We start from the raw sequence: 27746 nt of genomic DNA, 5'->3' as shown, positions 1-27746 counted from the left end.
CCACATTGTTTGCACCAGGCCTTCCAATGCCAGTCCTCACAGGCTGCCTGCTGCCACAGCTGTGCTCCCGTGTCAATGATCTAATGTGGTAGCCATTGGCAGTGGCAGCGGATTATGCTGCCTGAGTCTGAGGAGGGCAGAGGCTTGCTTCACATTCTGGCACAGCTTCACACAATCAGGCACATTCCTTCTAAGAGCAGAGGTAGGTATGAGCCTGGGAGTATTCAAGTTGGGGCGCCATGACAGTGGTAGAGAAATAATGCTGTGTGAGGTAACATTCAGCAGGGTATCAATGTAACCCTGAGAAGACCAGGGTGGGGCATTTGAGCAGGGGAAATGAGGAAACTACGGCAAGTTATTATGCACTGAGAAGTAGTGTAGAAGATATGTACTGGAATGCACACACACCTCAGGGAAGAACTGGGAGTAAGGTGGTGAGGTACCAAGAATACTTTCCTTTAGATGACAAGATGTGAGAGAATAGGATCAATCAAGTGTGACAGTGGAAGTGTGTATGGAACCAGAGGAAATAGTGGAGGTACTTAATGAGTATTTTGCTTCAGTATTCACAATGGAAAAGGATCTTGGCGATTGTAGGGATGACTTGCAGTGGACTGAAAAGCCTGAGCAAGTAGATATTAAGGAAGAGGATGGGCTGGAGCTTTTGGACCAGAAAGGATGTAAGCCAGGCTACTGTGGGAAGCGAGTGAAGAGATTGCTCATTGCATTGCATCATCAATGAGGACAGGAGAGGTTCCGGAGGATTGGAGGGTTGCGGATGTTGTTCCCTTATTCAAGAAAGGGAGTAGGGATAGCCCAGGAAATTATAAGCCAGTGAGTCTTACTTCAGTGGTTGGTAAGTTGATGGAAAAGATCCTAAGAGGCAGGATTTATGAACATTTGGAGAGGAATACTCAGCATGGCTTTGTCAAAGGTGCCTTACGAACCTGATTGAATTTTTTGAGGATGTGACTAAACATATTGATGAAGGTAGAGCCGTAGATGTAGTGTATATGGATTTCAGCAAGGCATTTGATAAGGTACCCATGCTAGGCTTAGCGACAAAGTAAGGAAACATGGGATCCAAGGGGACAATGCTTTGTGGATCCAAACTGGCTTGCCCACAGAAGGCAAGGAGCAGTTGTAGGCAGATCATATTCTGCATGGAGGCTGGTGACCAGTGCTGTGCCTCAGGGATCTGTTCTGGGACCCCTACTCTTTGTGATTTTTATAAATGACCTGGATGAGGAAGTGGAGGGATGGGTTAATAAATTTGCTAATGACACAAAGGTTGGGGCTGTTGTGGATAGTGTGGAAAGCTGTCAGAGGATACAGCAGGACATTGATAGGATGCAAAACTGGGCTAGGAAGTGGCAGAGGGAGTTCAACCTAGATAAGTGTGAGATGGTTCATTTTGGTAGGTCACATATGATGGCAGAATATAGTGTTAATGGTAAGACTCTTGGCAATGTGGAGGATCAGAGGGATCTTGGGGTCCAAGTCCATAGGACACTCAAAGCTGCTACACAGGTTGACTCTGTGGTTAAGAAGGCATACGGTGCACTGGCCTTCATCAACCATGGGATTAAGTTTAGGAGCCGAGAGGTAACATTACAGCTATATAGGACACTGGTCATACCCCACTTGGAGAACTATGCTCAGTTCTGGTCACTTCACTATAGGAAGGTTGTGGAAACCATAGAAAGTGTGCAGAGCAGATTTACAAGGATGTTGTCTGGATTGGGGAGCATGCCTTATGAGAATAGGTTGAGTGAACTTGGCCTTTTCTCCTTGGAGTGACAGAGGATGAGAGGTGACCTGATAGAGGTTTACAAGATAATGAGAGGTATTGATCATGTAGATAGTCAGAGGCTTTTTCCCAGGGCTGAAATGGCTAGCACGAGAGGGCATTGTTTTAAGGTGCTTGGAAGTAGGTATAGAGATGTCAGGGGTAAGTTGTTTTTTTTTGTTTGTTTGTTTTTTTTTTACACAGAGAGTGGTGAGTGCGTGGAATGGGCTGCCAGCGGTGGTGGTCCGGCAGAAACGATAGGGTCTTTTAAGAGACTCCTGGATGGCTACATGGAGCTTAGAAAAATAGAGGGCTATGGGTAAAGCCTAGGTAGTTCTAAGGTAGGGGCATGTTCGGCACAGCTTTGTGGGCCAAAGGGCCTGTATTGTGCTGTAGGTTTTCTATGTTTCCATGATAAGACACAGGTGCAGAATTAGGTCATTTGGCTGAGAAGAGTCTGCTTTGCCATTACACCATCAACCCCTCTCAACACCATTCTCCTGGCATCTACCTGTAACTTTGACACCCTTAGTAATCAAGAACCTATCGATCTCTGCTTTAAATATACCCAATGACTTTGCCTCCATAGCAGTCGGTGGCAATGAATTCCATAGACTCACCACCCTCCAGCTGAAGAATTCTTCATCTCTGTTCTAAAGGGACATCCTTCTGTTCTGATGCTATGCCCTTGGTCTTAGACACCCCCCACTATAGGAAACATCTTCTCCACTCCACTTTCAATATTCAATATGTTTCAATGAGATGCTTCATGCCTCTAATCTCCAGCAAGAACAGGCCCAGAGCCATCAAATGGTCTTTCATTCCTGGGATCATGCTCATGAACTTCCTTTGGACCCCTACTAATGCCAGCACATTCTTTCTTAGATAAGTGGTCCAAAACTGCTCACAACACTCCCAAATGGGGTCCGACTAAAGCCTCAGCATTACATCTTTGCTTTTGTATTCTAGTCATAGAAACATAGAAAACCTACAGCACAATACAGGCCTTTCGGCCCACAAAGCTGTGCTAAACATGTCCTTACCTTAGAAATTACCTCTATTTTTCTGAGTTCCATGTACCTGTCCACGAGTTTCTTAAGGAGTAGGGGTCCCAGAACAGATCCCTGAGGCACACCACTGGTGACCAACCTCCATGCAGAATATGACCCATCTACAACCACTCTTTGCCTTCTGTGGGCAAGCTATTTCTGGATCTATAAAGCAATGTCCCCTTGGATCCCATGCCTCCTTACTTTCTCAATAAGACTTGCATGGGGTACCTTGTCAAATGCCTTGCTGAAATCCATATGCACTCCATCTACTGCTCTACTTTCATCAATGTGTTTAGTCACATCCTCAAAAAATTCAATCAGGCTTGTAAGGCACGACCTGCGTTTGACAAAGCCATGCTGACTATTCCTAATCATATTATGCCTCTCCAAATTTTCATAAATCCTGCCTCTCAGGATCTTCTTCATCAACTTACCAACCACTGAAGTAAGACTCACTGGTCTATAACTCCCTGGGCCATCACTACTCCCTCTCAAAATGAATGCTAACACTGCATTTGCCTTCCTTACAACTGACTTAACCTGCAAGTTAACCATTTGCACCTCTGATTTCTGAATTTTCTCATATAGATAATAGTTTACACCTTTATTACTATACACTTCCCTACACTATATTCCTTCTGCCACTTCTTTGCCCATTCTCCTAAGTCCTTCAGCAGATCCCCTACCTCGTCAACGCCCCTCCATCCATCTTCATATTGTCCACAAACATGGCCACAAATCCATCAATGTTGTCATTAAGACATTCAGTAGAGTCAGAGAGTCATACAAAAATACAGCACAGAAACAGCTCCTTCAGCCCATCTAGTCTGTGCCAAACCAAACTGCCTACGCCCATAGACCTGCTCCCAGACCATAACCCTCCATCCCCCTGCCATTAATGTCCCTACCCAAATTTCTCATAAACATTGAAATAAAGTTTCCATGCACCACTTGTGCTGTCAGTTTATTCCAGACTCTCACAACACTCTGAATGAAGATGTACCCCCTCATGTTCCCCTTGAACTTTTCACCTTTCACCCTTAACCAATGACTTTTAATTGTAGTCCCAACTTCAATGGAAATGCATTCAATGGAAACTTCAATGCTTGCATTTACCCTGTCTATACCCTTCATAATATTGTATATCTCTATCAAATTTCCCCTCGATCTGCTATGTTCCAAGGAATAAAGTCCTAACCTATTCAATCTATTTCCTTATAACTCAGGTCCTCCAGTCCTGGCAAAAGCCTTGTAAGTTTTCTCAGAACTCTTTTAAACTTATTTACATTTTTCCTGCAGGTAGGTGACTAAAACTGCAGGCAATACTCCAAGTTAGGCCTCACCAATGTTTTATACAACTTCAATAAAACATTCCATCTCCTGTACTCAGTACCTTGACTTATTACGACCTATCTACACGTGCTGCCACTTTCAATGAATTATGGATCTGTACTCTCAGATCCCTTTGTTCTACTGCACTCCCCAGTGCCCTACTGCTCACTGTATAAGACCTATCCTGGTTGGTCCTACCAAAGTACATTACTTTGCACTTGTCTGAATTAAATTCCATGTGCCATTTTTAGCCCATTTCCCCAGCTAGTCCAGATGCCATTGCAAGCTCTAATAGTCTTCCTCGCTATGCACTACACTCCCCAATATTTGTTGATCCAGTTAACCACAATATCATCCAGATTGATAATATATATGATAAATGACAAAAAAGGACCCAGCACCGATTTCTGCAGCACTCCACTAGTTACAGGCCTCCAGAGGAGCAATCATCTACTACCACACTCTGGCACAACTCAGGGAGGTGTGCTTAGCCCAATGCTCTAACCTCTCTACACCTGTAACCGTGTGGCTAGGCACAGCTCAAATGCCAATTATACATTTGCTGATGATACAACGTTTGTTGGCAGAATTTCAGATAAATGCCAGTGATATTAAACCTGATTCTGATTTCTCCCACAAAGCTAATGTCTAATCCAACTCATCTTGAATGCAGGGTGACTGAACCTTCGTGACCAACCTCCCATGTGGAACCTTGTCAAATGCCTTGCTCATGTCCATGTAGACAACATCCACTGCTTTGCCTTCATCTAATCCTGATAACTTCCTCGAAAAACTCTATAAGATTGGTTAGAAACAACTTACCATACATAAAGCTATGCTGACTATAACTAATCAATCCATGTCTATTCAAATATTCATATATCTGGTCTCTTGGGATACCTACCAATATCTTTCCCACTACTAATGTCAGGCTCACTGGTCTACAATATCCAAGTTTACTTTTAGAGCCTTCCTTAAACAGCAGTAAAACATGAGCTGTCCTCCAGCCCTCTGGTACCTCATTGGTTACCAAGGATGATTTAAATCTCTCTTCTGGGGCCCCTGCATTTTCTGCACTTGTATTCCACAGATTCAAGGGAACACCTTGTCAGGCCCTGGAGATTTATCCACCTAACTTGCCTCAAGGCAGCAAACATCTCCTCCTCTGTAATCTGTTTAGGATCCATAACCTTGATGCTGCTTTGCCTCACTTCTATTGAGTCTATGTCCATCTCCCAAGTAAATACAGATGCTAAAAACCTATTTAAGGTCTCCCCTATCTCCTTCGGCTCCATGCATGGATTACTATACTGATCTTCCAGAGGACCAATTTTGTCCCTTGGTATCCTTTTGCTCTTAACATATCTGTAGAATCCCTTTGGATTTTCCTTCGCCTTATCTCCTCATGCCTTCCTTTAACCTTCCTGATTTCTTTCTTAAGTGTTCTCTTTCATTTTTTATACTCCATTAAGTACCCCATTTGTTTCTACCTTGCATACCTGCTATGCACTGCTTCTTTTTTTCTTAAACAGGACCTAAATATCTCTTGAAAACCCAAATTCCTTAAACCCGTTATCCTTACCTTTTATTCTGACAGGCACATACAAGCTTTTTACTCTCAACATTTCACTTTTGAAGGCCTCTCAGTTATGAAGTATAGCTTTGCCAGAAAACAGCCTGTCCCAATCCACATTTGCCAGATCAATTCTGATACCATCAAAATTGGCTTTTCTCCAATTTAGAATCTCAACCCATAGACCAGACTTATCTTTTTCCAAAACACCAAACTGCCACGAATCGATGTCTTACATACTCAATCGACAAAAGTCTTGACCACCCTAATTTTTAAAAAATATATAGTCCTGACAAAGGGTCTCGGCCTGAAACGTCGACAGTGCTTCTCCCTATAGATGCTGCCTGGCCTGCTGCGTTCCACCAGCATTTTGTGTGTGTTGCTTGAATTTCCAGCATCTGCAGATTTCCTCGTGTTTGTTTTTTTTGATATAGATTGTGTTTTAGGTGTTTATTTGTTGTCTTCTCATTAGTGTGTCAGAAAAAAAGAGCAAATTTTAGATTTCCAAACATATATTCAATCAAATAAGACTGTTCCTCCAGACCACTGTCGCCCACAAAACAAATATCTCACCTAGCAAACAGTAAGCAGCGTGCTGTTCTAGTGATAAGACTTCAGTGTTGGCAGGGTATTCATTAGTCTCTCAGCCTGAGAGAAGTAATTATCCAGTCTGTCAGTCCTAGTCCTGATGTTCCTGTACATGCTTCCTGATGGTAGTGGGTTAAAGACATAAGTAGGGGCAAGGAAGACCCCGATGATTTTTACTGCCCTCTGCAGGATCTTGTGGTCTGATGCCTTGCAGCTCCCATACCACATAATGATGCAGCCAAACAGGATACCCTTGATAGTGCTTTTGTAGAAAGTTATTAGAATGGAGTGGGCAACCCTGCATGCCTCAATTTCTCAGAAAGTGTCTACACTGCTGTGCCTTCTTGACTAATGTGTGCGTGGGCCCAGGTTAGATTGTTATTATGTGCAAACCAAAGAACTTTGTGCTCTTCACTGTCTCCATGGAAGAGCCATTGATGTGCAATGGAAAGAGATCGACTTGTACCTTCCCAAAGTTCACAAACATCTCTTTTGTCTTGTCTATGTTAAGACTCAGATTGTTGTTCTCACACCATTTGACAAGCCACTCTACCTCCTCCCTGTATGCCGACTCATTATTGTTGCTCATGAGGCCAACCACTGTTGTATCATCAGCAAACTTGATGAGGTAGTTTGAGATGGATCTGGCAGTGCAGTTATGAGTCTGCAGTGTGAACGGCAGCAGGCCATAGGGGGCACCAGTGCTCAGTGTCATGAACTTGAGATGTTGCTGACAACTCGGTCTGACTGGGGTTTTTCTACCAAAAAGTCCAAGAACAGCCTTTGAGGGATGATTGTATTGAATGTTGATCTGAAGTTAATGATCAACACCCTGGCACAGGAGGCATTGTGTTCTAGGTGGGACAGGACGGAGTGAATGACCAAGGCAATAGCATTGTCAGTGCATTGGCTTGAGCAGTAAGCAAATGGAAAAGGGTCTAATGTAGCTGGAAAATAGGATTTTATATAATCCATTATCAGCTGCTCAGAGTACTTCATAACCGTTGAGGTCAGGGCCACTGGGTGGTAATCGTGAGATTAGTTATTTTCGGCACCAGAATGATGGTGGCTGCCTTAATGGACTGTGGGGCAGTGGACTGTTGCAAAGAGGCCCACATAATCTCTGAGCACAACTTTGTGTGGGTGTACCCTGGCGAGGATCCTCCTCACTTTGGCTGTGGCTCCTCAGGTGGGAGAGGGGGCTTTCCTCAATATCGCATCATTCATTGTGTCAAATCAATCATAGCCCACCAGGAAGGGAGGCATCACTATCGTTGATGCACAGGGTGGACTTGTAATCTGTTATGGCTTGTAAAACCTTGCCACATGCACTGTATATCCCGTGTCCCTGGTGTTTCAATTTGTTGAGAGTACTCTGCCTTCTTGATGGCATACGAGCGCATGGCTCTTATTGACCTTAGAGTTATCCTGTCCCACGATCTGAAGGCAGTATCCAATTTTTAAGTAGTGCACAAACCTCTGCAGGTTTGCCCTGGCAGTGCAGTGTTTAATCACTGTACTTTCCTTATGGCCCATCCCGATCCCGCATATTTATCAATGTTGACATGATGATCATAGGCAGCTGCCTTCCTGAATATGCTCCAGTCCAGTCCTGCAGCAGTTCACACTGCAGGTGGCAACTTCTGGCCAGGTCTTGATCTCCCTGTAAACTGGTTTGACTTGTTTAACCAGTGGTCTGTATGCAGGGATTAGCATAATGGATGTGCGGTTTGAATAGAGGTAGCCTAGTAGGCTCCATGAATATTGTTATAGAGCAAGGCTAATATATTCTCTCCTCTTGGTGGCCCAATCAAGTGCATCTCAAATGTTATAGGAATCAAGAAATTGCTAGTGCCCTGGTAGAGATTTTTATACCTTCCTTTGCCACTGGTGAGATACTGGAAGACTGGAAAGCGGCTAATGTTGTCCTACCAGCCCTTCTTAAATAAAGGCACAAGTTAAGTTGTTACCATCAGTGGCAGCAAAATTCCTGAAGGGGATCCTAAGAGGAAGGATCTATCTGTAATTGGAAATGCAAGGACTGATTAAATATAGTCAGCATGGCTTTGTGTATGGAATATAGAGCATCACAAATTTAATTGAATTTTATTTTGAAGTGGTGACAAAAAGAATTGTAAACGTTGTCTACATAGATAGTTAGCAAAGCTTTTGACAAGATATTAAATGGTAGGTTTGTTCGAAAGGTTAAATCACAAGGCATCAAGGGTGTACACAAAATAGACCTGGCGATAGGAGTCAAGGGTGATAGTGGAGGGTTGTTTACAGAGTGGAGGCCTGTGATCCATGGTGTGATGGTTCCCTATTTGCTTGTCTTATGTTAGTGGTTTGGATGAGTATACAGGTGATATGACACTAAAGATTTTTTGACAGACTCTGAAGATGATTGTGTCAAGTTACAGCAGGATCTAGAGCAACTGGGAAGGGGGGGGAGAGGGAAGAGAGAAAAGGAATGTTAGGTGGAATTTAACTCAGACAATTGCAAAGTTAAAGGAGTTTAGGACATACACGGAGAATGGCAGGACCTTTACAGTATTGTAGACCGGGGTACAAGTAGATAGTTCTCTGAAAACTCAGGACACTAAGTGCAAGAGTTGGGACATCATATTACAAACTTACAAGTCACTGGTGAGATAGCATTTGAATATTGTGTTAAGTTATGGTCACCTTCCTACAAAAAATGATGAGTTTAAGCCAGGGAGATGCAGAAAAGATTCATAGGAATGGTCCTGGGACTAGGGGGTTTGAGTTACAAAGATAGACTGGACAGACTGGAACTCTTTCTCCCCAGAATGGAGCAGGCTGGGTCACAATGGGTATAAATAGGGTGGATGATCACAGAGCTTTCCCCAGGGTAGGCAAGTCCAAAACTAGAGGGTACAGGTCTAGGGTGAGAGGTGAAAGGTTTAAAGGGGATCTGAAGAGCAGAGGGTAGTGGGTATGTGGGACGAACTGCCAGAGGAAGTGATAGAGGCTGGTACAAGAATACAATGCTTAAAAGACATTTGGGCAGGTTGATGAATAGGAATAGTTTACTTATTTATTTAGAGATTCAGTGCAGAACAAGCCCTTCTAGCTCAACAAGTCGCACTGCCCAGCAACACATGTATTTAACGCTAATCTAAACATAGGACAATTTGCAATGACCTACTAACTGGTACATCTTTGGACAGTGGGAGGAAGCCTACATGCTCACAAGGAGGAACATATAAACTTCTTACAGATGGCATGGGAATTGAACTCCTCTCCCCCAAGCTGTATTAACATTGAGCAAACCACTACATTATTGTAGTGCCCCCACTAGATGGATAGAGGACAAATACAAGCAAATGGGACTAGGTCCAGAAGGCAACTCAGTTGGCATGGGTGAGTTGAGCCAAAGGGCAAAGAAAGTATAACCTTATGACTCCACATCTGAGAGTATGTTGCTGCACCTGGAGAATTTTATATGTGAAAACAAGTTTTTCTTTACAATACAGGTAGCTAAGGGGATATTTATAGGTAACCTAGATAAGATGACTATGAAGGGACTATTTCCTTCTGCAGTGAAGTCAGAACACAAAGTAAATAAATTTAAGGTAATAGATAAAAGGACTGAGGTAGTTGAAAGGAAAATCAAATGCCCAATGACTGAGGGAGATGAACAGTACTCTTCAGCACACTTAAAACAATACTAGGTGAACTGTTATGAAGCAGGAAACAAAGGACAGGAGGTGGAATTAGTGCAAGTAACTCATTTTTTGGAGGATATGGAGGCTTTTGGGCCATATTGCTGCCTGTGTTAGATATTTCTTTAATTCTACTAATTAGTCCAATACCTAGAAGGTTAAGTCTGTATGCACTCCACCTGTCCATACCAACACGAATATCTGCAGTGGGAACCAATGTCTCATTATGCTTTTAGTACCACGCTCAGCTATTTTAGGGTTTATTTGTGCAAGGACAATTCCCATGGAATCCAAGCAAAATGGATGCTTTCACATTTCTGAAAATTGCAACTCCCAATACTTTCACTGTGAAACCACTGTATGAATAACTTCATTTCATTAGAATTTAAGCTTTTTAACCCGAACAACAAAAATCAACAAGACTTCTCACCTGTATTTTTAATTTGGAAATCAGTTTTCCGTTGTGTTGTTGAAGGCAATTCATTTACTCGAAGTGACATTTGCCTCTTAAACGGAGATGTTGTCTGGCTCAGCACTGGGAATCCTCTGAAAGATCCTTGCCTGGCAAGCTGCTCAGCAGGTGCATGCCTTCTGGGTATGGCGTGTATGTTGTTGGGTTCTTTGCTTTCTGTAACAGTGGACAGGGCTGATGGTGAAATTGACGGGGCTGCAGCAAAAGCAGCAGTGGTAACAACTGTCCTCTCTGTTTCAGCTGTAAATTAAACATGACATTCCTAAGTAGGTCACATACTTTATTTTTTTTTTACAAAAGCAAAGCTGCAGTGAGAATAATTTCTTCAAAGGCAAGTCATTTTAAACGTTTTATGGCATTTTTGACTGACAAAATAAAAGAAACAACAGTCCATTAAAAAAACTCATCTTTTAAAGCCAATAGGAATCTGCAAGGCAAACAACACTTTAATCATCACTATCACCTACCATGCACATAAGAATACACTTTGAACTTGCACTCTTATACAAACTCAGTGGCAACAAGGCAGTCTGAAAAACAGTCACAGTGCACAGAACCAGGCCCATTGGCCCACTTGACCATGATAACCATTAATACCAGTCCATGCTAATCCCATTTACTGGCTTGTAGTCTGCCATGCCTTGCTGATTTACTTGCTTGTCTTGATGTTGTGTGAATACTTGCTGTCATCACTCCCTCAACAGTGCACTTCTGTTTTCAATCATCCTCTAGGAAACTGCCTCTATCAGATCCCCTGTAAGTCCTTTACCACTTATCCCAGAAATTTTCTACTTAATATTTTGTCCATGTCCCACTGTTATAATAGTTCCCGGAAGGAATAAGAACACTTGACCTCACTAAGACTTTGCACGTTACTGTCTAGCTGCACTGCAACCTCGAACTGTAACACTTTATTCTGCACCCTGTCATTGTTTTACCTTGTGTACCTCAATGCACTGTGTAATAAATTAATCTGTGTGAACAGTATGAAGACAAGATTTTCATTGTAGCTTGACACATATAACAGTAATACACCAGTTTACTTCAGCCCCTCAGGTTTTGCATGGCTCAATCAGTTCTCCCCTCTGTCTCCTCTACTCCAAGGTTAACAATCACAGCCTATCTATACTCCATCTCAGGTAACATCATAATGAATGCTCTTGTTACCCTCTCTGGTTGAATCAGATCTTTTCTGTCATGTGGTGACCAGAAATGTACATAGTACTCTGGAGTAGCTGAACCAGAATCAAAAAACACATAAGTGTGTCCTTTGGCTCACCACGTCCATGCTGATCTTTTCGCCCATCTACACCAATCCCACAACTTCCAAGCTTTGGCTACTTAGGTGTCCCTTACATGAGAAAAAGACTGCATTCACCCTACTGAAGCCTCTCATGATTTTATAAGACAAGCTGTTCAATGGCTGAGGCAGGTACAATAACACTTAAAAGACATTTAAATAAGTAAATAGATAGGGAATGGGCCAAACGCTTAGTTGGATAGCTTGGTCAGCATGGATGTATTGGGCTGAAGAGCCAACTTCTATGCTGTTATACTCTGATTTGAGACCACTGTGGAACAACAATGATCAGATCAGTGTCTATGAAACAAGTATATTTAAGATTCTCTGCTAAGAATGAGCCCAAGTCTAAGTGTGGCTTGCAGAATTGCCTCCTTGGTAAACAGAAAGTGTGTCTGTGTATTACTCAGGATTGTTTTCCAGCGGTTCGATATCTACTGTCACCTCTCTTTTATGTATCTGAAGAAATAGCTGGTATCCTCTTTAATATTATTAGCTATCTTACTTTCACACTATCTTTACCTTCTTAAGTACTTTTTTTTTAGTTGCCTTTTGTTGGTTTTTAAAAGCTTCCCAATCCTCTAACTTCCCACTAATTTTTGCTCTATTATATGCCCTCTCTTTGGCTTTTATGTTGGCTTTGACTTCTCATGTTAGCCACAGTTATGGCATCGTTCCTTTAGAATACTTCTTCCTCTTTGGGATGTAAACTCTCCAATCATGGCACAACACCCAATCCAGAATAGCTGATCCCCTAGTGGGCTCAACCACAAGCTGCTCTAAAGCCAGCTCATAGGCATTCTAGAAATTCCCCCCCTTGGGATCCAGCACCAACCCGATTTTCCCAATCTATATGCATATTGAAGTCCCCCATGACTATTGTAATATTGTCCTTTTGGCATGCATTTTCTATCTCCCATTGTAGTTTGTAGGCCACGACCTTATTATTGTTTGGGGGTCTGTATACAATTCTCATCAGGGCCTTTTTACCCTTGCAGTTCCTTAGCTCTATCCATAGTGATTCAACTCCTTCCAATTTGATTTCATTTTTTACCAACAGAGCAACGCCATCCCCTCTGCCTTCCTGCCTGTCCTTTCCATACAATGTGTATCCTTGGACATTAAGCTCCCAGCTATAATCTTCTTTCCACAGGTCTCCTTTTCTCTGTTTTGCTTATGTGAGCATAAGACTATATGACATGGTTCGAAGTTCAAAGTAAAATTTATTATCAGAGTACATACATGTCATCACATACAACCCTGAGATTCTTCTTCCTGCAGGGAAACTTAGCAAATCTATAGAACAGTAACTGTAAACAGGGTCAATGAACAACAAACTGTGCAAATGCAAATATAAATAAATAGCAATAAATTAGGAGCATGAAATAACAAGGTAATGAGTCCTTCATGTGAGACCATCAATTGTGGGAACATTAGAAATAGAATGATTGTAGTTATCTCCTTTTGTTCAACAGCCTGATGATTGAGGGGTAGTAACTGTTCCTGAACCTGGTGGTGCCGAGTCCTGAGGCACTTGTACCTTCTACCTGATGGCAGCAGTGGGAAAAGAGCAAGGCCTGGCTGGTGAGGATCTTTTGATGGATGCTGCTTTTCTATGCAACATTTTATGTAGATGCTTGACGGTTGGGAGGGCTTTACTTGTGATGTACTGAAGGCTGAATCCAACCTTTTGTTGGATTTTCCACTCAAAGGCATTGGTGTTCTGATGCCAGGCTATAACGCAACTAGTCAATACATTTCCATAATACATCTGTACAAGTCTGCCAAACTTCTTGATGACATGCCAAATCACCACAGACTCCTGAGAAAGTAAAGGTGCTTTTGTGCAATTATATTTATTTGATGGGTCCAGGACAGGTCCCAGGTCCTCTGAGATAGTAGCACTCAGGAATTTAAAGTTAATGGCCCTCTCCACCTCTGATGGGTATTGGCCCATGGACCTCTGGTTTCTCTCTCCTGAAGTCTGCAATCAGTTCCTTGGTCCTACTGACAATGAGTGAGAGGTTGTTGTTATTACACCACTCAGCCAATTTTTCTATCTCCCTCCTGTATGCTGATTTATCACCACCCTTTGATACAGCTCCCAACAGTGGTGTCATCAGCAAACTTGTATATGGTATTGGAGCTGTACTTAGCCACACAGTCATAAGTAGTGGCACTCCTGTGCTGATGGGAGATTGTGGAGATGTTTTTGCCAATCCGAACAGATTGGGGTCTGCAAGTGAGGAAATCCAGAATCCAATTGCACAAGGGGTTATTGAGGCCCAAGTCTTAGAGTTTACTGATTAGTTTTGAGGGGACGATGGTGTTAAATGCTGAGCTGTAATCCATAAAGATCCATCTTTGCTCTCCAGATATTCCAGGGTTGAGGCCAATGAGATAGCATCTGCTGTAGACTTATTCCTTTGGTAAGCAAATTGGAGCGATCCAAGTCACCACTCAGACAGGAGCTGATAGGCTTCAACACCAGCCTTTCAAAACACAAAACAATAAAAAAACACTTCATTGTGGATTTGAGTGCCACTGGGCAATAGTCATTGAGGCAGATTAGCACACTCTTCTTGGGCACCAGTATGATTGAAGCCTGCTTGAAGCATGTGGATATCACACACTGCAGAGCAAGAGGTTGAAAATATCTGTGAACACACCACTCATTTGATCAGCACAGGTCTTCGGTACTCGGCTTTCCTTGGATTTACTCTTGAAGGCAGCCCACACATCATTTTCACAGACAGGAGCAGAATTAGGCCATCCCATCAAATCTGTTTCACAATTACGTCATGCTGATTTAATATCCTTCACAACCCCATTCTCCTTCTACCCATAAACTTTTGAAGCCTTTGCGAATCTAGAACCTATCAACCTCTGCCTTAAATATACATAATGACTTGGCTTTCACATCCATCCTGGCAGTGAATTCCATAGTCTGACCACTCTCTGGCTTAAGAAATTCCTCACTTTGTTCCAAAGGAACAGTGTTATATTCTGAGGCTGTACTCTCTGTTCCCAGACCATACAAAGCCTCAGTTTTATATCCTTGCTTTTATATTCCAGTACTCTATAAATTAGTTGTTCTGTGCAGCAGTACATTGTAATACTTAATAATAAAAAACTATAAATTACAATAAGTATAATATAAAAATAATTAAATGAGGAATGCAAAAAAAGAGCAGAAAATAGTGAGAGTGTTCATAGATTCATTGTCTATTCAGAAATCTGATGGAATATTGAGTGTATCTCTTCAGGCTCTTGTACTTCCTCCGTGATGATAGCAAGGGCATGATAGGGGTCCTTAATGAAGTAGGCTGCCTCTTTGAGCCATCATCTTTTAATGGTGCCCTGAATGCTGGAGAGGCTAGTACCCATGATGGAGCTGAGCTTACAACTTTCTGCAGCTTTTTCCAATCCAGTGCAGAGGTCCCTCCATACCAGACAGTGAGAGTTAGAATGCTCTCCATGGTACACCTGTAGAAACCTGCGAGAGTCTTTGGGACATACCAAGTGTCCTCAAACTCATAATGAAATGTAGCCATTGTTGTGCCTTTTTTTGCAACTGCATCAATCTATTGGGCCCTGGATAGATCTTCACAAAGATGTTGACACCCAGGAACTTGCAAGTTCTCGCCCTTTCCAGTGCTGATCCCTTGATGAGGACTGGTGTTTGTTCCATAGAACCATAGAATATTACAGCACAGAAACAGGCCTTTTAGCCCTTCTTGGCTGTGCCAAACCATTTTTCTGCCCAGTCCCACTGACCTGCACCTGGGCCAAACCCTCAAAACCCCTCTCATCCATATACCTGTCCAAGTTTTTCTTAAATGTCAAAAGTGAGCCTGCATTCACCACTTCATCTGGCAACTCATTCCACACTCCCACCACTCTCTGCGTGAAGAAGCCCCCCCCAATGTTCCCTTTAAACTTTTCCCCCTTCACCCTTAACCCATGACCTCTGGTTTTTTCCTCCCCTGACCTCAGTGGAAAAAGCCTGCTTGCATTCACTCTATCTATACCCATCATAATTTTATACACCTCTATCAAATCACCCCTCATTCTGCTACGCTCCAGGGAATAAAGTCCTAACTTTTCTCTGTAATTCAGTTTCTCAAGTCCCGGCAACATCCTTGTAAACCTTCTCTGCACTCTTTCAACCTTATTAATATTCTTCCTGTAATTAGGTAACCAAAACTGCACACAATACTCCAAATTCGGTCTCACCAATGTCTTATTTTACCTCACCATTACATTCCAACTCTTATAATCAATACTTTGATTTATAAAGGCCTTGACTTCCCCTTCCTGAAGTCCACAATCAACTCCTTGGTCTTACTGACACTAAGTGCAAGGTTCTTGTGTGACACCACTTAACCAGCTGATCTATCTAGCTTCTGTATGCCCTTTGTCACCATTTGAAATTCTGCCAACAATAGCTGGTCGTTGGCAAACCTATAGATGGCATTTGAGCTATGCCTAGCCACATAATTGTGGGTGTTTAAATTGTAGAGCAATGGGCTAAGCATACATCTTTTGAGGTGCAACAGTTGTTGATTGCCAATGAGGAGATTATGTTATTTCTGATCTGCACTGACTGTGGCTTCCCAGTGAGGAAGATAAGGATACAGTTGCAGAGGTAGGTACAGAGGACCAGGTTTGGAGCTTGTTGATTAGAACTAAGAAATGTTGATTGCTTTAAATGCTGAGCTGTAATCAACAAACAGTAGCCTGACATAGGTATTGCTGCTGTCCAGGTGATCCAAGGCCAGTGAGATTGCTGTGGTGATAGTCAAACTGTAGCGGGCCCAGGTCCTTGCTTTGGCAGGGGTTGATTCTAGCCATGACCAACCTTTTAAACTTGAGTGCCCACTGGCATCTCATCCCACTTTTCTTGGGCACTGGTATGATTGTCACTGACTCAACCTGCAAATTATGAATTTTATACTCGTTTAGAAAATAGTCTACATGTTTAATCCTTCTACCAAAGTGCACTTCCCTGCACTATATTCCATTTGCCACTTCTTTGCCAATTCTCCTAATCTGCGCAAGTGCTTCTTGGCAGACTTCTTGCTTCCAACTCTATCCGCTCCTCCACCTATCTTTATATTATCCACAAACTTGACCACAAAGCCGTCAATTCCATAATTCAAATTATTGACATATAACGTGAAAAGAGGAGACCCAAAATCAGCCCCTCAGAACTCCACTAGTCAATTAATAGTCATAATGGACTCAAACTTCAAAGTAATATTATCAAAGTACACATATGTCACCACATATGACCCTGAGATTCATTTTCTTGTGGGCATACTCGATAAATCTATAGAACGATAACCTGCATCAGAATCAATGAAAGATCGCCCAGCTAGGACGTTCAAACCAAGTTCAGGAGACAACAAACTGCAAATACAAAAAGACACAAATGATAATAATAAGTAAGCAATAAGTACAGAGAACAAGAGTCCTTGAAAGTGAGTCCTTGGTTGTGAGAATATTTCAATGATGGGTCAAGTGAAGTTATACCGCTTTGGTTCAGGAGCCTGTTGGTTGAGGGGTAATAACTGTTCCTGAACCTCCTGATGTGAATCCTAAGCCTCCCATACCTTCTTCCGGATGGCAGAAGTGAGAAGAGAGCATGTCCTGGGTGGTGGGGGTCCCTGATGCTGCTTTTCTGCAGCAGCATTTCATGTAGATGTGCTCAATGGTTAAAACATAGAAACATACATAGAAATCTACAGCACATTACAGGCCCTTCAGCCCACAATGTTGTGAGAGCTTTTCCTGTGACGGACTGGGCCGTATCCACTACTTTTTGTAGGATTTTCCATTCAAGAGGATTGGTGTTTCCATATTAGGCTGTGATGCAACCAGTCAATATACTCTCCACCACACTTCAATAGAAGTTTATCAGTTTTAGATGTCATGCCAAATCTCTGCAAACTCCTAAGGAAGTAGAGGCGTTGCTGTACTTTCTTCATAATTCCACTTACATGCTGAGCCCAGGACAGATTCCCTGAAATAATAACACTAAGGAATTTAAAGTTTCTGACCCTCTCTACCTTTAATCCTCCAATAAGAACTGACTCACAGTCTTCTGGTTTCCTTCTCCTAAAGTCAACAATCAGCTCCCCAGTCTTGCAGACATCGAGTGAGAAGTTGTTGTTATGGCACCACTCAACCAGACATTTAATTTCCCTCCTATATGCCGATTCATCACCACCTTTGATTCGGCCCATGACAATGGTGTCGTCAGCAAACTTGAATATACATTGGAGCTGTGCTTAACCACACAGTCATAAGTGTAAAGCGAGTAGAGCAGGGGGCTAAGCACACATCCTTGTGGTGCACCTATGCTGATAGAGATCATGGAGGAGATATTGTTGCAAATCCAAACTGTCTGGGGTTTGCAATTGAGGAAGTTTAGGATCCAATTGTACAAGGAGGTATTGAAGCCAAGATCTTGGAACTTAAGTTTTGAGGGGATAATGTATTAAATGCTAAACTGTAGTTGATAATAAGTATCCTGATGTATGCATCAGTGCTGTCAAGATGTTCCATGGTTTAGTGAAAAGCTAATGAAATGGCATCTGCTGTGGACCTATTGCACCAGTACGTAAATTGGAGCTCTTCAGGCAGGAGTTGCTTTCGGCACGGACTAGAAGGGCCAAGATGGCCTGTTTCTGTGCTGTAGTTGTTATATGGTTATATGATATGCTTCATCACCAACCTTTCAAAACACTTCATGGATGAAAATGTTACTGGGTGATAGTCATTGAGGCAGGTTACCACGCTCTTCTTGGGTACAGGTACCCTGTCTGGGTCAGATGCTTTTCATGGGTTCTCCCACCTGAAGGCTGCTTGCACGTCAGCCTCAAAAGACTGAGATCACAGAATCATTGGGGGAGGTGGGACTTCATGATGGTTCCTTCCTGTTTTGACAGTCAAAGCAAGCATAGAAGGTTTGTGCTCACCAGGAATTGAAGCCTTACTGTTGCCTATGTCACTTGGTTTAACCTTATAAAAGGTGATAGTATTCAAGTCCTGCCACAACTGTAGAGCATCCTTCATTGATTCCAGTCTAGTCCAGAATTTCCACTTCACCCATGAGATGGCTTTTCAGAGATTGTACCTACACCTCTTATAACTTCCTTCATCACCAGACTTGAATGCCTCTGATCTGGTTCTTGGCAGACTGTGGATCTCATGGTTCATCCAGGGATTCTGAATGGGGAAGACCGAATGATTTTGTGGGGACACATTTGACTACAACTGTTTATTTAATCAAGTCCGTTACAACCATGGTTTATTTATTCAGATCCACAGATGAGTCCCTGAACACAGCCCTGTCCAGTGTCTTGAAGCAATCCCAAAGCTGCTCCTCTGCCTCACACGACAACCTCTTTGTTGTCCTAATCTCTGGAGCCTTGCTCTTTAGCCTCTGCCTATACACAGGTAAGAGAAGAACAGCCAAGTAATCCAATTTAATGAAATGAAGCCTGGGTAAGCATTCCTCGTCTTAGTATAACAGTGGTCTAGTGTGTTGGGACCGCTGTGTGTAATTGGTCAGTATTTTCTTCAAACAAGCTTGGTGGAAGATCCTGGTGGAAGACTATGATTTGAAATGAGTCAGGATGGAATGTTTCTTGTTTGGAGGCAGTATCTCAAGCACTTTATAGTCAGCTGCTCATGGTATGTAAACTGTGACCAGGATTATGGAGAACTCCCTAGGTAAATTAGAATGGATGGCATTTGACCATTAGGTGCTCAAAGTTAGGGGAACACGAGTTCAACAAAACTGCCATATTGGAGCACCACCGAGAGTTTATCATGAAACACATACCTCCACTTTTTCTCTTTTCCAAATCAGAGTTCAGTCCATTCAGTAAATTGAAAACTATTCCAAAATCTTTTTGAAATCTCACCACTAATGCCTCCACAAACTCTTCAGCTACCTCTTTCAGAACCTGGGGTGCAGTCCATCTGGTCCAGGTGACTTATCTACCTTGCAGCTTCCTAAGTAACTTCTCCTCTCAGTAATAACAACTACACTCACTTCTGCCTCAACACTCAAATTTTTGGCCTACTCCTGGTGCCTCTCAGTGAAGAATGACATAAATACTTATCAACTTTGTCCACCATCTCTTTGCCCCCATTACCTCTTCAGTGTCATTTTCTAGTGGTTCTACATCCACTCTGGCCTCTCTTTTACTCCATATATCTGAAAAAAAAAACCTGGTATCCTCAATTATTGGGTAGCTTCCATCTTTTCTCTCCTTTTTGCGTTTTTTAGTTGCCTTCTTTTGTTTTTTAAAAGCTTTCCAATCCTATAAGATGGTGGCACACAGTAGCTTCTGTGGGGCCAGAGATGTTACTGTCTTTTGCAAATGTATTTTTTATGATCACAGGACACTGCTGGACATTGAGAACTTGGAGAGCTGCAACACTACCCATCAGAGGATTGCTTGTTGGTGGAAGAGTTGGGCTTGGTGAGGATCATGTTGATGCCTGCGTCAAAGAAGTTGGTGAGCTAAGGAGGTGTGTAGTCTAACAACATGTGATTGTCTCAGTTGCTTTTCTTGTGATCGCAAGACCCTGTTGGACATTTTTGATGTGGAATGTTGCAAGTCTAACTCACTGACGTATTGGCAGATGACAGGGGAGCTGCATGGCCTTGGTTGAGGTGAGGACTGGGCCTCAGGCCACGGTGTCACTTGTTTGCAGCTGCCCAGGAGAGAGGCTTTGGAGTTAACATGAGGAAATCTGCAGATGCTGGAAATTCAAACAACAACACACACAAAATGCTGGTGGAACACAGCAGGCCAGGCAGCATCTATAGGAGAAGCACTGTCGACATTTCGGGCCAAGACCCTTCGTCAGGACTAACTGAAAGAAAAGATAGTAAGAGATTTGAAAGTAGTGGGGGGAGGGGGAAATGCAAAATGATAGGAGAAGACCGGAGGGGGTGGGATGAAGCTAAGAGCTGGAAAGGTGATTGGTGCAAGTGATACCAAGCTGGAGAAGGGAAAGGATCATGGGACGGGAGGGCCTCAGGAGAAAGAAAGGAGGGGGGTGAGGGAAACACCAGAGGGAGATGGAGAACAGGCAAACAACTAAATATGTCAGGGATGGGGTAAGAAGGGGAGGAGGGGCATTAACGGAAGTTAGAGAAGTCAATGTTCATGCCATCAGGTTGGAGGCTACCCAGCCGGTATATTAGGTGTTGTTCCTCCAACCTGAGTTTGGATTCATTTTGACAGTAGAGGAGGCCATGGATAGACATATCAGAATGGGAATGGGACGTGGAATTAAAATGTGTGGCCACTGGGAGTTGTTGCATTCCATTGGAATGTCAGGTGGGGTGTGAAGCAGCATCCAAGCTGGAGTCAGTGCTGCTCCCTAGTGTTCATTTAGCAGAAGATAAGACAAGTATTATGTGCAACTGCAAACTACTGTAACATTCATGGACTCAGGGTCATGGACTATTTTTTTTGTGTGATTGTATGTGTTTGCTATCTCATATGAGCACTATGTGCCTTCTGCTGTTGATAATGTGTTCAGCACCTTGGCCCAGGAGTAACACAGTTTTGTTAAGCTGTATTCATGGGTGTTCATGTATATTTGAATGACAATTCAACTTGAATCTGAATCCTCTAGCTTCCCAATATTTTTTGCTATATTGTATCCCTTTCTTTTGCTTTTATTCCATCTGTGACTTCCCTTGTCAGCCACAGTCACCTCATCCTTCCTTTAGAAAACTATAACTTCTTTGAGATGCATCTATGAAACTTGAGCCTTTGCTGTTCTGCCATCATCCCTAGTGTGCCTGAGACTTTTGCATAGAACTGTATTTGTCAACATGGAGCGGAGGGTGAGTTTGTAAATCTGGTAGAGCAAAGGATATTAGTACTGGCGAGGATGGAGTGCTGCAGGAGGGGTGAGGGACAAGTGACAGAGAAGGAGTGCCAGGGCAGGGAGGGGTGGGGTTCCATGTGCAGATATATCCAGCCCTGAGGTAACAGCTTCAAACAATTGGTTTACTGATAATTACAGAATGTCTCTCTGGTGCTTCCCACTCCATCCCCTTCATCCAACCATGATTCCTTTCTCCCTCCCTGTCTTCTTCCCACTCTCAGCTGAGGCCCATATCAGAATCAGGTTTATCATCACTCACATGAAGAATTTTTTGTGTGGCAGTACAGTGCAATACATAAAATTATTGCAGTACTGTACATCTGATTTTCTTCTCCTTCTAGCAAATTATGAACATACACAGCACCCAATCCAGCATTGCCTTTTCCTTGGTGGGCCCAACCATAAGCTGCTTTAAAAACCTATCTTGTAGGCATTCGACAAATTCTTTCTTTCATGATTAAGAACCAACCTGATTTTCCCCAATAAAACTACAAATTTAAATCCCCCAAGACTTACGCAACATTGCCCTTTTTACAGGTCTTTTCTATCTCGCATCTTACCCCACATCCTGGCTACTGTGTAACTCCCGTCAGAATCATTTTACCTTTGAAGTGTCTTAACTCTACTCACAAGGATTCTATATCTTCTGATCCTCTGTCATTTCTTTCTAAGCATTTGATTTGTTTTAAGCCAACAGAGCCACCCACCCCTTCTTCCTACCTGACTGCTCTTTCAATACAATGTTTATCCTTGAATGTTAAGCTCCCAACTATAATCTTCTTTCAGCCACAGCATCACACCTGCCAAATTCTAACTGTGCGACAAGATCATCTACTTATTCTGTATAATATGTGCATTCAAATATAACACCTTCACTCATGTATTCATCACCCATTTCATTTTTGACTCCATGTTCCTGGAAGTTACATTTTTATTCCTTTATAAACTGTTTTTAAAAATTTTATTCTGGAAACTTTCGTAATCTCGCCTTCACAATTCTTCACTTTTACTTTATCCTCATTTTTCCATACTGTTAAACCCACACTCCGAGAATTTAAAGACAAACTTCAATCTATTCCACTAACAGCAAATTTTCCCAAACAACTGCCTAGGAACAGCAGGTATTCCTGATAGTAGTTTACCAACAGTCGAATGTGTTGGGAGCCTTGGTGATACAAGTCATAGAGAAGTACAGCACAGAAACAGGCAACTTGGCCCATACCAAACCACTTAAACTGCCTACTCCTATCGACCTGCACTGGGATCATAGCAAATCATCAACCCCCAAATTCCCCCTCCCTGTACAAAAAAAACCCAAAAGCGAAACAAACACATCGACCTTTAAATCCAAAGAGCAAAACCAAACAGCTGATAATTGACTACAGGAGGAGGAACCCAGAGGTCAATGAGCCAGTCCTCATTAGGGGATCAAAGTTGGAGAGGGTCAGTAACTTTAAATTCATTGGAGTTACGATTTTAGAGGATCTGTCCTGGGACCAGCAATTCCATAGAAGGCCTCTACTTCTCTAGAAGTTTGCTCAGATTCAGGATGTGACCCAAAACTTTGACAAACTTGTTTTGATGTGTAATGGAGAGTATCCTGACTGCTTGCATTAGGTTCTGGTATGGAAACAATAATGCCCAAAAAAGGAAAAGCCTTTAAAAGATAGTGGATACAGCCCAGACCATTGTGGGAAAAGCCCTCCCAAAAACTGAGCACATACACAAAAAAGTGCTCCCACAAGAAAGCCGTGTCCATCATCAAAGACCCCACCATCCAGGCCATGCTCTCTTCTCACTACAGCCATGTGGAAAGGTGCTACAGAAGCTTCAGGACCCACTCCAGCAGGTTCAGTAAGTTACTGCCCTTCAAACTATCAAGCTCCTGAACCAGCATGGGTAACTTCACTCAACACTGAACTAATTTGTCAACCTATGGGCTCACTTTCAAGGACTCTACAACTCTTGTTCTCAATATTTAAAAAAATTACTTATTGTTATTATTACTTTTTTTTTGTAGTTGCAGATTTTGCCTTGTTTTGCACATTGGTTCTTTGTCTTTGCTTGTGTGTAGCTTTTTAGAGGTTCTATTATGTTTCTTTGTATCTACTGTGAATGCCTGCAAGGATCACTACCTTGCAGGTCATTCTCAATATCCATTGCTTATTTATTCACGAGTATTATTTCTTTTTACTTTGTATTTGCAGTTTGTTATTTTTTGCACATTTGGTTGTTTGTCTATCTGTGTGGTGTTTTATTGATTCTATTATGGTTGTTGGATTTACTCAGTATGCCTGCAAAAATGAATTTCAGAGCTGTATATAGTGATAGACATGTACTTTGATAATAAATTTACTTTGAACTATCCTTCCTCACAGTCTCAATATACACTGCATCAAATTATATACCAACTGCTGTATCATCTGACAAATTAGTTTAAACTAACCAATTAAAACTCCCCAACTGCTCTAACAAACTGGCCTGCAAGGATTTTGGTTCCTTTCAAGTTCAGGTGTAACCTGTCCTTGCTTTCATCTTTTTCCACTTTTCTGAATTAAATGTTGCCTGTCATGATGTATCTGTGCACATCACTAGCCTAGGCTAGTGATTACCGTGTGAACTCTACTTTGCAGCTCCAGTTGAGTACACCACTAAATGCAACAAGGCTTCAGTGAATTACAGCACTCTGCCCTTGCCAATACTGATGGCTTTTTGACAATTCTAACTGTAAGCAATCTTTTTAACTGTGTTTAAAAGTCTCTGACCATATTACTTAACCCACAACTAATTTAAGTGGTGGTGGCATCTATTAGTCTCACGAGACCGTGGATCTGCGCCTGGAAAGTCTGCTGGAGTGTCCTCTCCAGGGCACAGGCCTGGGCAAAGTTGTATGGAAGACCGGCAGTTGCCCATGCTGCAAGTCTCCCCTCTCCATGACACTGATGTTGTCCAAGAGAAGGGCAAGGTCCGATACAGCTTGGCACCAGTGTCATCGCAGGAGTTGCCAGAATGAGGTTGAAGACAACGTTGGACTACCTTAGGGACCACAGCTCTGGATTTGTCCTCAGGGTTTACTCCCGAAGCCTTTCCCATGAGTAGGTATGGCCGCAAGGCAGCGGAGGTTTGAAATCAGAGTTTCCCCTCTCTTAGATGGACTGCCTTCCCAGGCTGACGAGATCCATCTACCCGAATTAAGTAAATGAGCTAAAACCTCTCACTCACCTTTTACATCATAGTTACCAGCTCTATCTCAATGATTTGATTCAGCTCCTTCACAAAGGATGTCTGAGCACTTCCCCTACAGTGTGTGCTGGGTCCATGAAGTAATGATGAGATGGGTTGGCACCTGACCTCCAGCTCATCTTCATCTTCTCTGTTACAAAGTGCAGGTGCTAACCTATGCCCTGCTCTTATCCAACGGCCTTCACTAGCTGTACAGGTTAAAATCCACCATTATGTCCTCCAAAATATTGTTACAACATTCTTTGCTGTTCACTACACTGTGCTGTGTCAAGAATTTGATGCTCAATTATCTGACCCACATTCAATTCAGATACCGCTTCTTCCCCTCCACCATCTGATTTCTGAATGGTCCATAAACAAAACCAGTTTTTTAGTTTGCACTATTTATGTACAGTTTATAGTAATATATCAAAAAAATTCAGTAAGATTTGTCAAACATGACCTTCCACGCAAAAATCCATGCTGACTGTTCCTAATCAGACACTGTCTATTCAGATAATTATATATACTATCTCTAAGAATACTTTCCATTAATTTACTCACCACTGATGTCAAACTTACAGGCCTATAATTGCTAGGTTTACTCTTAGAACCCTTTTTAAACAATGGAACCACATGAGCAATACGCCAATCCTCCGGCACCATCCCCGTCTCCAATGACATTTGAAATATTTTTGTCAGTGCCCCTACACTAACTTCCCTCAAGGTCCTAGGGAATATCCTGTCAGGATCCGGAGATTTATCCATTTTTATATTCTTTAAAAGCGCCAGTACTTCCTCTTCTTTAATCATCATAGTTTCCATAACTACCCTACTTGTTTCCCCTACCTTACACAATTCAATATCCTTCTCCTTAGTGAATACCGAAGAAAAGAAATTATTCAAAATCTCCCCCATCTCTTTTGGCTCCGCACATAGCTGTCCACTATGATTCTCTAAGGGACCAATTTTAGCCCTCACTATCCTTTTGCTATTAATATAACTGTAGAAACTCTTTGGATTTATTTTCACCTTACTTGCCAAAGCAACCTGTAATTATATAGCAAAAAGCAGCCTATAGGCTTCACATGGATAGAAACATAGAAAACCTACAGCACAATACAGTCTCTTTGGCCCACATAGCTGTGCCAAACATGTCTTTACCTCAGAAATTATCTAGGGTTACTCATAGCCCTCTATTTTCCTAAGTTCCAAGTACCTATCCAGGAGTCTCTTAAAAGACCCTGTTGTATCCGCCTCCACCACCGTCGCCGGCAGCCCATTCCATGCACTCACCACTTTCTGCATAAATAACTTACCCCTGACATCTCCTCTGTAGTTACATCCACGCACCTTAAAACGGTGCCCTCTCGTGCTAGCCATTTCAGCCCTGACTATCCACATGATCAATGCCACTCAGCATTTTAAATACCTTTCAACCTCCATCACTCCAAGGAGAAAAGGCCAAGTTCATTCAACCTATTCTCATAAGGCATGCTCCCCAATCCAGGCAATATCCTTGTAAATCACCTCTGCACCCTTTTTACGGTTTCTACATCCTTCCTGTAGTGAGGCAACCAGAACTGAGCACAGTACTCCAACTGGGTTCTGAACAGGGTCTTATATAGTTGCAACATTACCTCTCGGCTCCTAAACTCAACCCCCCAATTGATGAAGGCCAATGCACTGTATGCCTTCTTAACCACAGAGTCAACTTGCACAGCAGCTTTGACTGTCCTATGGATTCGGACCCCAAGACCCTCTGATCCTCCACACTGCCAAGAGTCTTACCATTAACACTATATCCTGCCATCATATTTGATCTACCAAAATGATCCACCTCACACTTATTTGGGTTGAACATCATCCGCCACTTCTCAGCCCAGTTTTGCATCATTTCAATGCCCCGCTGTCACCTCTGACAGCCCTCCATACTATCCACAACACCCCCAAACTTTGTGTCATCAACAGATTTACTAACCCATCCCTCAACTTCCTCATCCAGGTCACTTATAAAAATCACGAAGAGTACGAGTCCCAGAACAGATCCCTGAGGCACAACACTGGTCACTGACTTCTATGCAGAATATGACCCATCTACAACCACTTTTTGCCTCTCATGGGCAAGCCAATTCTGGATCCACAAAGCAATGTCCCCTTGGTTCCCATGCCTCCTTACTTTCTCAATAAGCCTTGGATGGGGTACTTTGTCAAATGCCTTGCTGAAATCCATACAATCTACCTTCATCAATGTGTTTAGTCACATCCTCAAAAAATTCAATCAGGCTCACAAGGCATGACCTGCCTTTGACAAAGCCATGCTGATTATTCTTAATCATATTATGCCTCTCCAAATGCTCATAAATCCTGCCTCTCAGGATCTTCTCCATCAACTTACCAACCACTGAAGTAAGACTCACAGGTCTATAATTTCCTGGACTATCTCTACTCCTCTTCTTAAAATAAGGGAATATCTGCAACACTCCAATCCTCCGAAACCTCTCCCGTTCGCACTGATGATGCAAAGATCATCATTAGAGGCTCAGCAATCTCTTCCCTTGCCTCCCACAGTAGCCTGGGGTACATCTCGTCTGGTTCCAGTGACTTATCCAACTTGATGCTTTCCAAAAGCTCCAGCACATCCTCTTTCTTAATATCTACATGCTTGTGTTGGCGTGTGGCCTAGTGGGCAAGGCATCAGACTAGTAACCTGAAGGTCACTGGTTCGAGCCTCAGTTGAGGCAGCGTGTTTGTGACCTTGAGCAAGGCACTTAACACATTGCTCTGCGATGTCACCGGAGCCAAGCT

At 42.6% G+C, this 27746-nt stretch overlaps 1 protein-coding gene across 8 annotated transcripts in view; it reads right to left on the bottom strand.

Moving 5' to 3' along the window:
* The window catches only part of numb (NUMB endocytic adaptor protein), a 251647-nt gene that overhangs the window by 22580 nt on the left and 201321 nt on the right, over window positions 1-27746 (bottom strand). For all 8 annotated transcript variants that reach the window (XM_073040513.1, XM_073040514.1, XM_073040518.1 and 5 more), the window contains one exon: window positions 10451-10732. In XM_073040513.1, coding sequence (XP_072896614.1) covers window positions 10451-10732 — 282 coding nt within the window. The remainder of the gene's footprint in view (window positions 1-10450; window positions 10733-27746) is intronic.

This window comes from Hemitrygon akajei, chromosome 3 (assembly GCF_048418815.1).
Source record: "Hemitrygon akajei chromosome 3, sHemAka1.3, whole genome shotgun sequence".
Lineage (NCBI taxonomy): Eukaryota > Metazoa > Chordata > Chondrichthyes > Myliobatiformes > Dasyatidae > Hemitrygon > Hemitrygon akajei.
Note: the sequence above shows the minus strand (reverse complement) of the source record. Positions and strands in the feature narration are given on the sequence as shown.